The sequence below is a fragment of the Numenius arquata genome, chromosome 8 (genome assembly GCF_964106895.1).
Source record: "Numenius arquata chromosome 8, bNumArq3.hap1.1, whole genome shotgun sequence".
In the NCBI taxonomy this organism is placed as follows: domain Eukaryota; kingdom Metazoa; phylum Chordata; class Aves; order Charadriiformes; family Scolopacidae; genus Numenius; species Numenius arquata.
Genome location: NC_133583.1, coordinates 39,892,419 through 39,908,543, shown reverse-complemented (window position 1 = coordinate 39,908,543; position 16,125 = coordinate 39,892,419). Strand labels below are relative to the sequence as shown.

The 16,125-nt window shown below is 38.8% G+C and overlaps 1 protein-coding gene across 1 annotated transcript; it reads left to right on the top strand.

The window, feature by feature from the left end:
* Positions 1 to 5,028: 5,028 nt before the first annotated feature.
* On the top strand, positions 5,029 to 16,125 carry LOC141467026 (pancreatic alpha-amylase-like). Its single transcript, XM_074151312.1, has 11 exons — positions 5,029 to 5,124; positions 6,592 to 6,807; positions 8,423 to 8,569; positions 9,705 to 9,902; positions 11,230 to 11,460; positions 12,401 to 12,534; positions 12,622 to 12,744; positions 12,858 to 12,957; positions 13,170 to 13,291; positions 13,403 to 13,528; positions 14,708 to 16,125. The coding sequence occupies exons 2-11, from the start codon at positions 6,640 to 6,642 to the stop codon at positions 14,895 to 14,897; spliced, it is 1,539 nt and encodes a 512-aa protein (XP_074007413.1). The 5' UTR covers positions 5,029 to 5,124; positions 6,592 to 6,639; the 3' UTR covers positions 14,898 to 16,125.

Sequence of the window (16,125 nt, the reverse complement as noted above, 5' to 3'; positions counted from 1 at the left end):
TTGAAGTATTTTAGCTATTGGAAAGTCTTGTAAATGAAGTCTGAACACTTCTATTCTTTTAGGAATTCCATATCTTTCCAAGTAATTTTGTGTGTTAAATCTTATTCTGACTTCACTAAAAATGCTAATTAATACTTGAATTTTGTAAAGAAAATAATGACGTGTTATTTGGTTATTAATCATGTTGATGGTCAACTCGGAAGCTTTTTTTTTTTTGAGTGAGAGAACATGTACTTACACAAGACTGACTTACGTGCTTGAAAGTCTACATGAGTTACATTAAATCAATGGCACCAAAGTATCATGGGCAGAATGTCTTCCTTACTTTGACCATTTGTATGCAAAGATCACAGAATGTGCTGCAGACTAATACAGATTTCTAGGGATCCATGAAGTTTAATTAAAAAATATTTATTTCACTTCCCAACTAATGATGAAACTGAACCCTATTTCTGCATGACTGTGTTTTCCAGTTCCTGCTGGAATACTCTTAGGGATGCTGATTTATGATGCAAAATTCCATGATAGAAATATGAGTCTGTAAGGAAGAACAGTGTCAGAATCTCATTTGAAACATAAATATGCATATAAACAAGTTTATGCAAACTTCAAATTTGATCTGTATCATAAGTCTCAATGTTATTGTTCTTTTTTATTTAACAACTAAATTGACATAAGTTAAACTTGTGATTGTTTTTAAACAGGAAGAAGCTGTGTTAAATTCATGAAAAGCTATTGCAAATATTTTTATTACTTTTAGTATTGTCTCTACAGAGGTTTTATCCTTTGTAGAGAAAATAATATGTATGGTTTATAAAAATACTATGTAACTCCTTGCTGGCTGAAATGTCTTTTTTGTGAGGGACTGGCAAAAAGTTCAGTTGGTATTTGGGATGACTATTTTTTCTGTAGTTAAATACGCCTTTTTGGGAGAAAGGTTATGTAGAAGAAACTGATGTTGAGAGGTCCCCACTTTGTCATAGGGAAGAAGTGGCTTGAAAGCCTGCATTGAATGGAAACGTGATTGGGTTTTAGACCTGATGGAAAAAGCGAGTCTTTAAAATAGCAAAGACTTAAAAGAGAATTAATGAGACACAAAAGTCTGGTGTTGTCTTAGTAGTTCAAGTTATCAAAAAATGTATTTAATTTTGAGTATGAAGTTTAGTGTTGGTAGACTCATCAGCTCTCATTGAATCTCATAAGTGGTCAAAACTGTATTTTATCAAGAGGCATATTTGCTTTTGATAGGTAGCATAAAGTTATGTGTGTGCAATACTGAGAATCAAGTAAAATTAAACCACATTCTGCTGTTCTTCTTTAGAAACATTCCTGCGTAAATTCTGCAGTAATACTGTCATGCAGAGTGTATCCTTTCTTGTTGTATCCTTTTTTTGTGCAATGTTTCCTGTAGCACTCAACTACATCTAAGTTTTCATATAGAGTAGGTATGGGGAGGAGTTTACAGGTTTTAGAGCTTGAAATCATCTGGTAATTTTAAAAGCAAAGGGCACTTTTTCTGGCGGGGCGGGGGGGTAATAAATCAATGAGTTGTCTGTGTTGTGTGAATAGACACAATGAAGTTTTCTTAAAAGGTGGCCTCCACCTTCTTCCTCAGAGGTCATATAACTTGAATTTGTGGTCCAGTTCCTTAGCTTGTATGAGCTAGAAGTGTTCCACTGATGTTTGTGGAGCTATGCTGAGCTCACACTGAGGATTTAATCTTGTTTTAATTTAAATATAATAATAGTAAGTTGGTTTAAAATACGTTGCAGAGCAATTCTTAATAATATTAAAGGGTTGGCTAGTATTTTAGATCATTTGATTATTATTGTTGTCCTGGTATATGAGAAACAATCTGTAGTTGACTTAGTTTGTGCATTCCTTACTTTTTCTCTTTTGAGTAGAGAAGACAATCTAACAATACCTTGCAATGAATTATTTTGAATTGAACTATTAATCACTGCTACCTTTCTGTTGGTTGTTTTTTTTGGGGTTTTGGGTTTTTTTTCTACATTGTTCTATGCACTGAGGTAGTGTTGCCAGTGACTAACATTTTTCTTTTGGGTTTCATATTACATTATTGTTTAACTTACTGTAATATAAAATTAATGCAGCCTGTATCTATTTTCCAGACATTCAGCATTTTTCTAAATACTAAGCATCTTTCAATTTAGTTGTCAAATGAAAGCATAACACTACCATTTTCTGATTGTTCGTACTTTTAACATGCCTTTGTGATGTTCCAGGTCCCTTTTGTGTTCCATCTCTTTCAAGTATTATCAAGCTGGGGGAAGAAGCAGTGTAATCATCAGGACTCTTAACTGTGCGTAGTAGCATTTCTAAAGTATTTAAGCCAGAGTACAAACTTTCTCATCTTAAAGATTCCAGATATCTTTAAACTGTCACAAAACTTAAATGATAAATTTATGTTAGTTTGCCTGTGAAATCTCTAATAAATTATTTCCTTTCTCTTAGTTTTGCCTTTTTCTCTTCATTTTGACTTTTGCTTTGTTGTGGAGTTTTGGAGTGGGAAGGAGGAGGAAGACATGTTTGGGGTGGGGCGGCGGGGTTGGGTTCTTTTGAAAAGGTGAACAGTCCAATTGTAGCTGTGCAGCATGATTCAGATGATTCAGAGTATGTATTCTTATGCACTGCCATGAGTGTGATATTTAGCTGTTAGTGTTTCAGGGTTAAAAGGTAAGAAAAATCTAAGGATAATCTTATTTTAGTGCATATCTCTTTCTTGTCTTGGAGACTAAGGAGGGAGGACTAGTGCACTGGTATGACTTGGTAGTGTGAAAATTAGGCACTGTTTTTTCCTTAGTAATTAACTGTCATTGTTCATCCACATCTTGAGAAATATGAGAGAGAATTTATGAGACTGAGGTCATTAAAATAAACGTAGCATTTAAAACAGTGTTAAACCAGTGTAGGTGTGGTCCTTGCCCTGTTGAACTGTGTTTAATAAAAATCAATGCTGTGGAGGTCACATAGTAAGATTTGTGACATACTAGGAAGTTTAGTGTAACTTTCCAAAACCATATGGGAAACATTGCAATAAGATTTATCCAGCAAGACAGTCCAATGGATTTAAGGAGAAAATTATTCCATAATTCATAGTTGATTGTGTGATAACAGGCTGGTATAAAGGCTTTTGTTTTGTCATCATTCCAGCTGCGAAGAGCCTAAATCAGTAGTATTGATTGCTGGGCTAAAATAAGTGTATCTTTGCTCTTTTTTCTGTATGAACTGACATAACGGATTACTTCAGAATGCTTTTACTGGAATTCTTCGTAGCTTATTTGCTTGTGTTCCCATGTGGACTGTGTAGTTGTTTGTTAGTTTATCTTATCTGTATTTGGAGTAATAGGCCAGGAAAAATACACTAGAAAGGAAGTTTTATGAGAACTTTTGAAGGGTTTATGATGCTTAGGGAAAAAAAAAACTGGCTTAAAATTTTTTGTGTGTTCTTTATAGAACACACTCCACCATCCAATACTGATAATCTATCAAAGAAACTTCTGCAGTCCAGTTGAGAGAACTTTTTTTAAAGTCAGAAGGCAAAGCTTTCATTCCCTTAAATCAGCTGGGTTTTTATATACCCATTTCTGCTGGTTGGTGTTTGGGTTGTGGGTTTGTTTTTTTTTTTCTTTCCCATAGAACGTTTGTTCTGTTTGATCTGACATTTCAGGTCAAATGATCTCTTTTTTTAACAAGTCATTAGGGCCGGGTTCCGAGATCACACTTAAGTGGTGAATGCAGGCTTATTTCACAGTTTTTCTTCATTAGCTAATGACGTATAGACACAGCAATATTTCTTATTTAAGTAAACTTTTGAGTATACTCACGTCACTGTTATTCAGGTGAGGCTGACTCAGAAAATCTAGCAGTCATGAATTTTACTATAGTGCTCTTGTATAAATTGCCTTCTTGATACAGCAAAGATCTTGTGATAGCAGAAGCTAAATTAGATCCTTATGACAATAGTGACTTGGAAAATTCACTAAGACATTTCACATGTTACATAGTTTGCATCTTTGTTATCCCTTCATATCTTTGGAAGCTGACAGCTGAGAGGGGACCTAATGCCAAGCTGAGAATCATTTTTCCTTTATTTTTTCCTAGGACATTTTCCAACTGCTTCCAGTTTATTCCTTAAATGTATCTCTCTACTTGATACAAGACTGATGAGAACACATTTGCCATTGTAGATACTTTGGTTTCATTAAGTACCTTACATTGTTACTGTTCCTATTGTAGAACAAACACTTAAGTCCTGCAATTCCTACCTGAGCCTCTTACTCCAGCCTAGCAAGCAGCTCCTGGCATGAGATCCTTTTATGTTTTATACAGACAAATGTTTACTGTAGTTGTGGCTTTGACTATTCCCAGAGAACAGAAATATTATTCTGATAATGACAAACTCCATTTGTTACTTTGTATGGCAAAGCCACTGTAACAAGATAAAAGTAGAAAATACTAGTTAATCTGCTGTAGCCTTCAAAGATGCAGAACCCTTCCTTGTGCTACCATATTTTTAGTCTGAATCTGGACAGAGCCACTTTACAAAGCTTTGTGACTCAATTTATTACGTGTTAAAAGGTATATAATAGGGGAAACATGCAATACATCCTAACACCCACGTTGAGTTACAAGTACACAATCAAGCTATTAAAATATTGCATAAAAGGCCAACTACGTAAATTTTCAAAGCAGTGAAGCGGGATAACAGCAAGGTGGTGTTCTACTCAAAGACATAAATACTTTTTTAAAAAAAAAAGCAGCAGAGAAGCATACATGCAGAGAGATTTCCTTTCTCAAATCTCGAGAATATATTTCAGAATGTAGTTTTATCTTGGCTCAGCGTAACCACGTATAATACAAAGCTTTTAGATAAACCAGTTTATTTTACTATATAGCAATTTCCCACTGGCAAACCTGGCGCGGGGCCGAGGGGGGCTGGAGCTCGCTTCCTCGGGCGCGCTGGAGGGCAACCGCGCTGCTCCGCCCCGCTCCGCCCCGGCGGAAGGGGCTGGGCTCCCCTCCCTATTGCCCCGGCGGCGCTCGGCGTGCGGGGTGATGCTGCTGGAGTCGGCTGGAAATGACGCAGGCTAGCCCCAAAATGTGCGTATGGAGTTCTGCTGCTTGCTTTCCGCGTGGTTACCGCCTGTACCTGCCGAAGAGGCCCGGCGGGATTTGCGGTCGGCAGAGCCGCTCCTGAGGAGCGTTGTGTCAGGGGCAGTGTCGCGTCTAAAGGAGGTGCGGAGTGGAGTTGCTTCGTCTGTATGAAACGTGCGGCTGCTGAGGGAGTTTCTGGGGGGAGTGACTATACGTTCACATGGAAACTACTTTGCTGTAACAGCCTTTAACATCTGAAGCTTCAGCAGGCCTGTGTCAAACCTCCCGCAAATTTAAATATTATTGCTAGTATTTTGGAGATAGCTGCTGAGTTTCATACTGCAGAGTTTTAATTCAGCAGAAGACAAGCTGACCTGAGTTCTCATGTTGTCCAAGACAGCAGTAGTGTTCTTCAGAAATAATTCTGTCCCATGTTCTTTGAATTGCGATCAGTTGTGCTCTCTTTTCTTCCATAGAAGAATACAGGCTTCTCTCTTTTTTCCCAAGTTTCAAAAGCATTTTGAAGCTAGAGCCTTCGGAGTGTGGTGGGGATTTCAAAACCTCCATTTGCTTGTCATTGCTTGTACTGAATCTAAAGCAGCCATAAACCTATTTCAAAGAATTTAAAAACTCCATTGAGTCTTCTCTTCAAGCACTAGGCCTTGAAGCTGGTTGGGTCAAAATACGTCATTCTTACTGCTTTGTGTAGTTTACTGCTTTGTGTGCTTACTGCTGTGAGTAAAAACTGCCAATCTGATAAACGGCTTCTCCCATCAGAGAAGACTGAACTTTCTTAGCTCATCTTCTGTTAACGTATGTTCTCCCTATTAGGGCAAAGAAGCATTCTTTCATGAGAATGGAAGCACACAGAACAACTGCTTATGGCTGAAATTTATCTGTATACTCTACTGAAGATCTACAAGTAAATAATTTCATTTAAATTACTTTTTTTACAAGCAGAAAAACAAGCTAAATTTACCGGATGATTCATTCTAAATAACTCTGGCTGCCTGTGAAGTACAGTGACAGCTGATAGCAACTCATAATAAGAAACATGCAACTTCTCCAAGGCCTTGACTGAATATGTACAAGTCATAGCAATACAGATTGGAAAAAAAAAAAAAAACCAAAACACCTCTCAAGGATAAATAGGAACATAAAATATATTAAAATGAGAAATGAAATGTCTGATTCAGTCTATATAAGTACTCCTTTGCATTTTGGTTGGGTTTTTTTTTTGGCTTTATACTAACAAAATATACAACTTTTGAACACTATAGACAACCTGTAGTAAACAATATCTGAACTCTAACTTCAGAAAAACAAAGTTGCCACTAGCATGGGAGGTTGACATAGCTTAGATAGAACCCAGTTCTGAAACAAAATGACAATCAAAGTTAAGTAAATATGATGCCAGAGATGGGCTTTACTTTTAAATGTGTATTTTGTAATGTGTACTTTACCCTCTTGCAGGAACATAAATAGGCAGTAAGAAGAGTGCAACTGATCAGAGAGCACAGGATGGGTATCTATTTTCTTCTGTTAATTATAGGGGTTTGCTGGGCACAGTACAACCCTAACACTCTCTCTGGGAGGACGTCTATTGTACATCTCTTTGAATGGCGCTGGGTGGATATTGCTCTTGAATGTGAACGCTATTTAGCTCCTAATGGATTTGGAGGAGTTCAGGTATGTCTGTTCCTATCAGTAAGTAGTAAAATTGCTACATAGATGATAATTTATTTTTCAGAGAAAATGTTCAATTCACCAAAGGACAGGTACGGAGAAAGAAACAGAAATTGGTAATGGAAGTAGTAAATGCTGACAAATACATTCTTCAGCTGTAATTGTGCAAGAGTGAATTTATTTTGTTGCTCCAAAATGTATGTTTTGCACTCTGTGCTATTACATTTCAATGAATTATAATTGCATATAACTGGCTAAATCTTTTTCTTTTATTGCTGTGAAGAGTAACCTAAATTTATCTGCTTAATATTATTTAAATCGAATGAAACTCTTAAGAGCTAGGTAAACATAAAATGAAGCTATGACTGAAAAAAAAGGGCTCCCAAAGAGAATATTAAAGTGCTGAAGGCTTTAAATAAATAAATGTAAAGGTCACTAATTATGTTCACCCCAACTGGCAAGTTTCTCTCTGTAAAGCCTAGTGTCAGTGTAAGCCATTAAGAGACCCTTCTTTGGAGGAACCTGGCATGAGCAGGCAGAAATGAACTGAACACAGGTTCTGGCGGAGGTGTGTTGATGTGAATCTGAACATTCAGCAGGGGAGTTGGACTAGATGATCTATATGGTCCCTTCCAACTCTAAAAAAATTCAGTGAAATTCAGTGAAATGTTCCCTCTGAACAACGAACACGTGTTCCTGTGGAACCAGTGGTGTCACATGGTTGGAGAGCAGTCACTTGTTAAGCTATTTCCGTTTGTTTGTCAGATTGCTCAGAGAAAATTGGCAAGAGAAGTCTGCCTGTCTCTTGTAGCCCAGGAATTTACAAGTTGGCCTGAGTGACAACTTTCCCATAATTTTCAAATAATACATCTTTTCTTTGCAACCTTCTTTCCAGCCACACAGGCCTGATTGATTTTAAACTGATTTCTCAGACTGTGGTATATGCTTGGATATCTTTTTAATCCATGCTGTGACAGGATCTCAGTAAGTTTTTTCAGGTGCAGACTTGCTGAGCTGGTCACAAAGGCATGGTAGCCTAGGGATCTTTGTGAGAAATGGTGGGATCAGGTGGTTATGCCCGGAGCCTTGGGAGGTTGCAGTAAAGGCTTGTTGCCTGAAAAGTATCCTGGAAAGAGTCCAGAAAAGGAAGAGGTATAGCTTATCTGGAAACTGTGACAGGTCTCATGTCAAGAATGCTTTTATCAAAACATTACAAAAATGGTAAGTCAGATAAATTTTGAAGGCAGGATGTTACATCAGTTCTGCAGTCAATTCCTTCCTGATTCAGGGCTGTCTCTACTGACCTAGTCCTTCAGATTTCAGACCCTTTTGATCTTTGAGGCCTTCATTCGTATAGATAATTAAGACATATTGTGTCCACGGATGTAATTTTTATAGTCTGTTTCTACCTGCTGCAGGTCCAGGCCTATGTCTTTTATTTCCAGCCCACTACAGTGTAAGCAGAGGATACTGGGGATCTACATGGGTTAGGTATTGTGAGAGTCTTCCGTTAAAGTGACCTGATTTTCTATTTTTATGTTCTTTCTCTAACAACATTGGGCAAACAAATAGACCATTATCAGTATCCTGTTACTAAGAGACACCATCTTATTCACAGATTTCACCTCCAAATGAAAATGTTGTCGTTACTGACCCCCAGCAACCATGGTGGGAAAGATACCAGCCCATCAGCTACAAGCTATGCACGCGATCTGGAAATGAAACTGAATTTAGAGACATGGTGACCAGGTGCAACAATGTTGGAGTAAGTGCTTTGAAAGCCTCCTGGTGTTAACAATGCAAGGATACAGACAACTGGTAATTTATAAGGGAAGACATGGTAGCACTGGAGTGAAGATGGGGTTTTTTTTCATAGAATCATAAAATAGTTTGGGTTGGAAGGGACCTTTAAAGGTCATCTAGTCCAACTCCCCTTCAATGACCAGAGACGTCTTCAACTAGATCAGGTTGCTCAGAGCCCTGTCCAGCTTGACTTTGAATGTTTCCAGGGATGGGGCATCTACCACCTCTCTGGGAAACCTGTTCCACTGTTACACCACCCTTGTTGTAAAAAATTTCTTCCTTATATCTAGCCTAAATCTACCCTCTTTGAGTTTAAAGCCATTATCCCTTGTCCTATCACAACAGGCCCACTAAAAAGTTTGTCCACATCTTTCTTATAGGCCCCCTTTAAGTACTGAAAGGCTACAATAAAGTCTTCCTGGAGCCTCCCCTTCTCCAGGCTGAGCAACCCCAACTCTCGGTTTTTCTTCATAGGAGAGGTGTTCCATTCCTCTGAACATCTTTGTGGCCCTCCTCTGGACTTGCTACAACAGGTCCCTGTCATTCTTATGTTGGGGGCCCCAGAGCTGGATGCAGTACTCCAGGTGGGGTCTTACCAGAGCAGAGTAGAGGGGCAGAATCACCTCCCTCAACCTGCTGGTCACACTTCTTTTGATGCAACCCAGGATATAGTTGGCCTTCTGGGCTGCGAGCGCACATTGCTGGCTCATGTTGAGCTTCTCATCCACCAACACCCCCAAGTCCTTTTTCTTTTTTGAATCACCTTCCTGTCCTCCGTATGCCTTAGCATAGCTTTTAGGAGGATCTGTTCCATGATCTTCCCAGGTGCAAAGGTGAGACTACATGTCAGTAGTTTTAAAAAGGGTAGTTCTACCTTTTTTAAAAATGGATACAATGTTATTTGCCTGTCTGTTGAGATGCATGTTGCATCACCATTGCTATATGTTAATAAAAGAGAAATATTTTAAATAAAGTGTTGTGGGAAGCAAGCAAGGAAATATAGGGGGATAGGGCAGGAGGTAAGGAAGAGAGAATGTTAGTTAGTGGTGCTGTGGGAAGTAGCTTTCTCAAATTGAAATGTGAATATTATTCTCTAGGTACATATTTATGTGGATGCAGTAATCAACCATATGTGTGGAGCTAATGCTGGTGCTGGTGACCATGCTACTTGTGGAAGCTATTTCAATGCAAAGACTGAAGATTTTCCAGCTGTGCCGTACTCTAGCTGGGATTTTAATGATCATAAATGTAAATCTAGAAGTGGAGACATTGAGGATTATCATGATATATCTCAGGTAAACCTAGAACTATAAATATATTTCTCATGTACATCCTGGGCTGTAACTTCTTTGCTCCCTTTTAGTGTCAGACATTTTTTAAAAGCAAAACAAAAACCTGTATGGAAATCCATCCAAATTGATAATAGACGTTAACGTTACTATCAGGAACACCACTTCCTAAAGGGATAGCTCTACTTGAGCTAATGGCACAATTTCAGATTTAGACAAATGTGCTTAAGTACTTTATAAAGACTGTTTTAAAGCTCAGTAAATCTATTTAGGGATTATCGTTTGTGGGTTTTTTCTGCTTTAAAAAAAAAAAGAGTAATAGTTGTTATTTGCCTTTTAATTTGGAAATTTACATTCTGGTCTCAATTTCAGAAGAGAGAGATTAGAATTTCATAAAGAGAAATAGTAATGCTAAAATCTTGAAAATCAACCCTCTGTTTAGAGATTTCTCGTCCTAGGAGTCTATCTGTTCCTCTATACCAGAATACGAAGTCAGGAGTTTAAAACTACCACAAAATGAAAAATTATTTTATAAAGATAAATACCTATCTTTCCTGAATAATGTCTTATGCCTTTCAAACGCATTTGATATTTCCTGAATCTAAGTTGAGGGGAGAGGTGTTGTGGAGAAATGGCAGAAGAAGGTAAGACTTTAAATGTCCCTGAATTCTTGAGCAGTTCTAAAGGAGCATCTTTATAGCCAATTCTTTAGTACAGTTTGCAACATAGGGTGATGCACCTTGCTCTCTCCAGACAGATGTGCATAGCTATGGAAACCCATCATAAGAGTTACTAAAAAAGCATTTCAGTATATTCAGTTTATGTTCAAAGTATTCTTTTGATGAAAATTGATGCCCATCATTTTGTATTTACAGGAAACAAAGGCAAAATTGATACAGAAAACAAGAATTTAATGTTTTGTAAGGGTATAATAACTCAAGATTTTTAAAATACTTAGAAATCCAATTTCTGGAAATCTTTCCTACACCAGAGAAGAAATGAGTGCACTTGAAATAGTAATGAATCTGTTCCTTAATATACTGGAGAAAAAGTATTTTATCATATTTTTGCTCTATACTTGCATTAAAAAGCTGATTTAATGGTTTGACATATAATCCTGCAGCACATACAGCTGTGTAAACTGGGTGAATGCAGACTTCTTAATGCTCCTTCTGTGTAGATGACTGTCCAAGGCAAAGATATGCATGGTGAATAATGGCTAGTGAAGGTTTTATTTGGCATGGTAATGTAGGTAGCAAAATTAAAAATGTATGTAGAACACTACATTTAGTTTATTAGGTGAAAAATGTTTCATTTCAAAAATTTTATATAGGTCCGTGACTGCCGCTTGGTTAGCCTTCTTGATCTGGCCCTGGAGAAGGACTACGTACGCTCAAAAGTTGCTGAGTACATGAACTACCTCATTGATATTGGTGTAGCAGGCTTCCGAATTGATGCTGCCAAACATATGTGGCCTGAGGATGTGAAGGCTATTTTAGACAAGCTGAAAGATCTAAATACTAAATGGTTTTCTGCAGGAGCTAAACCTTTCATTTACCAGGAGGTAATCTTTATTTTTTTAAGTGTACTTTACAAACATATTTCTTGCATGCACAGTAGAGATTCAGTCCCACACTGGAAGCCATACTTTGCCTGAGCTGGGCCCTAGAGGCTTTCAGACTCAAGATCTATAGAAAACAGCATTGAGATTTAATAACCATCATTTACAAATACCTAATCTGCCCCCAAAATGGTAATTGACATGCAAAATGCCCCAGTTGTTTTGGACCTTTTGGAACTAAATAACCTGGAAATTCCTCTTGAGATTAAATATACTGTATCTAGTTTAGAGTAAAAATTGTATTGGTTTAAAAAAGACATTTCACTCTTTGAATTGGTAATAAATTGCAACAGAAGATATAAATGATGATTACAATCTGAAACTTCGTTTGCCAATGGCATTAGCAGTGTTACTTGACATTCTGAATTTGTGTTTTACGTTTGAGTAATAAATCCTAACAGGACCTAAGAAGCACGTAATTGTTGGTTTCAGTCAACAGAAGCTAAAGATACTAGACACATTTCATTAAATCAGATGTTGCATGCAAAGTCTAGGGCAAACAGTGAAATATTCTTGAGCTAGATAGTGAAATGAGGTTGACAGTGTGCTTGGAAGCACAGGTGTTGATGACTAGACTAAAGTTGGTACAGCCCAAGCCTTAACTATGTGGTAGTGATCAGTAATGGCAAGGAGATATAGGAGGGAGACAGAAAACAAATTCACAGCTAGGCTGAGATAAAATGAAGAAAATATCTTTAAATATGATTTGGCGAGTAAGCCAAATAATTTACTTAGATCAAGTAGTTCCTCTTCCTTAAAACAATGTCTAAGGCAATGCCTTGTACTTGTTTGTTTCTTTAAGTAGAATGGAATGCACTGTCTTCCTGTATTTCTTATCTCAGTGAGAGGAGAACCAATGCACCGTTTTTCCTTTGTGTGCCAGGTAATTGACTTGGGCGGAGAGCCGATCAAAGGCAGTGACTACTTTGGAAATGGACGAGTGACAGAATTCAAATACGGTGCAAAACTGGGGACAGTGATCCGCAAGTGGAATGGAGAAAAGATGGCCTACTTAAAGTAAGGATGAAGATGCTGTGACTTATGTGGGCCATGCTGGGTACACCGGTTGACAGAGTAGCTTCAAGTCTTTGTGTTTTTGGCTAGGAACTGGGGAGAAGGCTGGGGCTTTGTGCCTTCCGACAGAGCCCTGGTGTTTGTGGATAATCACGACAACCAGCGGGGGCACGGGGCCGGTGGAGCTTCCATTCTAACCTTCTGGGACGCCAGGTAAGGGATTGCTCTTGTCTGGGTGATGTTTTTTGCTTTTGCTGGTTTGTCTCTCTGTTCTCTGGCATGGTTTCCCTTTCCATGTCTCATTGCTTTTTTTGTCTGACAAACAGGCTTTATAAAATGGCTGTTGGTTTCATGCTTGCTCATCCGTACGGATTCACACGTGTGATGTCAAGTTTTCGCTGGCCAAGATATTTTGTAAATGGAAGGGTAAGCTTGTAACGCTGGAGATGCACTCAATGGTGAATAAGGATCTGAAGGGGGCCTGAGAAGCAGTCCCATGGATTTAAATCAGTTAATTGATTTCTCTGTCCCGTGTTGGGTCTAGCAGGTGGAAATTTGATGCTTTATCTAGCTTTTCTCTACAGATAGGCTCTCTGCATTTTCAGTGAGGAGTTTTACACTTATCTTTCAAATTGCAGGACATCAATGACTGGGTTGGACCACCAAGTAACTCGGATGGATCAACAAAGCCTGTTACAATCAATCCAGACACGACCTGTGGCAACGACTGGGTTTGTGAACATCGCTGGCGCCAAATAAAGTAGGACACTGTGGAGAGAAAAAAGAAGTGAAGGCAGTTGCTTTTGCTTGATGTTCCTCGTGGCTTTAGATCTCTTGCAGCCACGTTGACAGCCGTTCCTTGCATTTTCAGGAACATGGTTATCTTCCGTAATGTGGTGGAGGGTCAGCCTTTCTCCAACTGGTGGGACAATGGCAGCAATCAAGTAGCTTTTGGCCGTGGAAATAAAGGCTTCATCGTTTTCAATAATGATGACTGGTAAGTACAAGAGGAATAAATTATAATTCCCCTACTTAGCAGAGAAAGCTTTTAGGTGTTGTGAGCTCCAACAGATCTTTGTTACATACTTCCTCAGTCTTGATTGGCAGTGTAAACTTAGCGTTGTCCACCCTATCCGGAGCTCTCTTCACTGTCTGAGGTTAGGCCTTCTACTGTGCTCTTGGTATTTCCCAGTTCCTGGAGTGGGCTGCATCACTGAGAAGCAAGGTCAGCCAGCAGCATCTGAACTTATAGAAGTGAGGAAACTTGGCAACTCAGGGATATAGTCCAAAAGTGGAAATTTTAAAAACTGTGTTGCAGTCTTGTACACAAACGTGATGTCATTTAAGAGAACAGGATTGTGTCATATCTATAACAATTAGAAATAGGTTGGGGTGATGAGCAATTTCAAGAATGTAGTGGTTGAGTTCTTATTTAACTTTGTTTTCCAAGCCTACTGTGCTGCCCATCACAACAGTTCCTTTTGGACATCCTGCAAAGACTTGAGAGGAGTTCTGTTAGGGATGACCGTTCTTTAGGCTATTTTGGTATGTTCTTGTAGTGTACTGTGATGTCAGGAATACAATATCTGCATGAAATCTGGCATTTCTCAGGTACCTTTAAGCTTCTTACAGAACAGGTTACTAACAGACATTTCCAAGAATTTGTAATATGATAATCTAAAATAGCTAACTGCGGTTTGGTAGGGAAAAATTAAAATTGCACTACAGTGCAATTTGAAGTTCTGGAGTCCTAAAGTTCCTGGAGAGTGAGAACACCCAAGCTTCCTGTCATTTGTGGTAAATGTTTAAATATTACTATATTAATTAATTTGTTTATGTAATTATTTTTATTCATTGTAAAGGAGTGTAATCCTGTGTGATTAGAACCAAATTCCTTTGAGTGCCCACAATGTAAAAGAGTTCACATGAAAAATGGTTCTAACTAGTGTGTGTTGACCGCCTTATGATGCCTGAACTTTGGTGTTTTTTCTGGGCTCCTCACTCAGTAGTCCTAGAGTATTGTCATTTTTGTGGGAGAATAGATTCTGACGTGTCCAGAGAAGTGCTGCAGAATAACAACTCCAGAATTACCTGACATCTGAGAAGGTCTCTAAGATGAATTGCAAAGCATCTGAGAGTCCAAATAATCCTTATTGCTTTTCAATATTTTCCAAAGGTCTTTGAATGTAACTCTGCAGACTGGTCTCCCTGCTGGCACTTACTGCGATGTCATTTCTGGGCAAAAGGAAGGTGACTACTGTACAGCACTTGAAGTTCATATTGCTGCTGATGGCATGGCTAATTTCCTGATCAGTAATGAGGATGAAGACCCATTCGTTGCAATTCACATTGACGCTAAATTGTAACCAGATCTGTTGTGCACGTGTTGTTTCTTCTCTTCTATATTTTTGCTAACAGCGTACAAGGTGGTCTGATTGTCTTGGCTCTCCAGCACCAAACGAACCATGATAGAGCAAAGTGTATTAACTTATATAAATAAAATACTGAGTAACTGCTACACAGAGACAGGAGATAGTGGTGCTAGTGCAGATCTGGCAGAGGTAGTATACACCTTTGTAAGTGCGCTTTATTCAGTTAAAGTACTAACAAAAAATGAAAGGAGAAAAATGAAATTACTTAATTTTAAATTGTGCTGCTCTGTGCGTAAGTAGAAATGTGATTCTCTTCATGTGAAGCTGAGCAGGGAATTAACAGCGTGTCCAAAAATCAAGAGAAGACACCTTTGTGCTGAAACATGGCACAATTCATAGAATCATAGAATTGCCTAGGTTGGAAGGGACCTTTAAGATCATCTAGTCCAACCATCAACCTAACTCTAAAAAAAACCAAAACCAAAATAACACATCACTAAACCATGTCACTAAGCACTATGTCAACCCGTCTTTTGAATACCTCCTGGGATGGTGTCTCAACCACTTCCCTGGGCAGCCCATTCCAATGCTGAATAACCCTTTCAGTGTAAAAATTTTTCCTAATATCCAATCTGAACCTCCCCTGGCCATTTCCTCTTGTCCTATCACCTGTGACTTGGGAGAAGAGACCAACCCCCGCCTCTCTACAACCTCCTATCAAGTAGTTGTAGAGAGTGATAAGGTCTCCACTCGGCCTTCTTTTCTCTAGGCTGAACAACCTCAGCTCCCCCACCTTCTCCTCATAAGACTTATTCTCCAGATCCCTCACCAGCTTTGTTGCCCTTCTCTGAACCCACTCCAGCACCTCAAGGTCTTTTTTGTGATAAGGGGCCCAAAACTGGACACAGCACTTGAAGTGGGGCCTCATCAGTGCTGAGTACAGGGGGATTATCACCTCCTGAGTCCTACTCACCAAACTGTTCCCGATACAGGCCGGGATGCTGTTGGCCTTCTTGGACACCTGGGCAGACTGCTGGCTCATGTTCAGCCAACAGTAGACCAACACCCGCAGGTGTTCAAGTTGATGCCAATTATAACTCAGTGGAAAATGTGGTTTTTTCCATTGGACTTTACATTTTCTGTTTCCCCTGTATGCAATTCCCTGGTATTCGAGCATAACTGATTCTCTGTATCTAGTGCATAATAAATGGCAATCAAACTG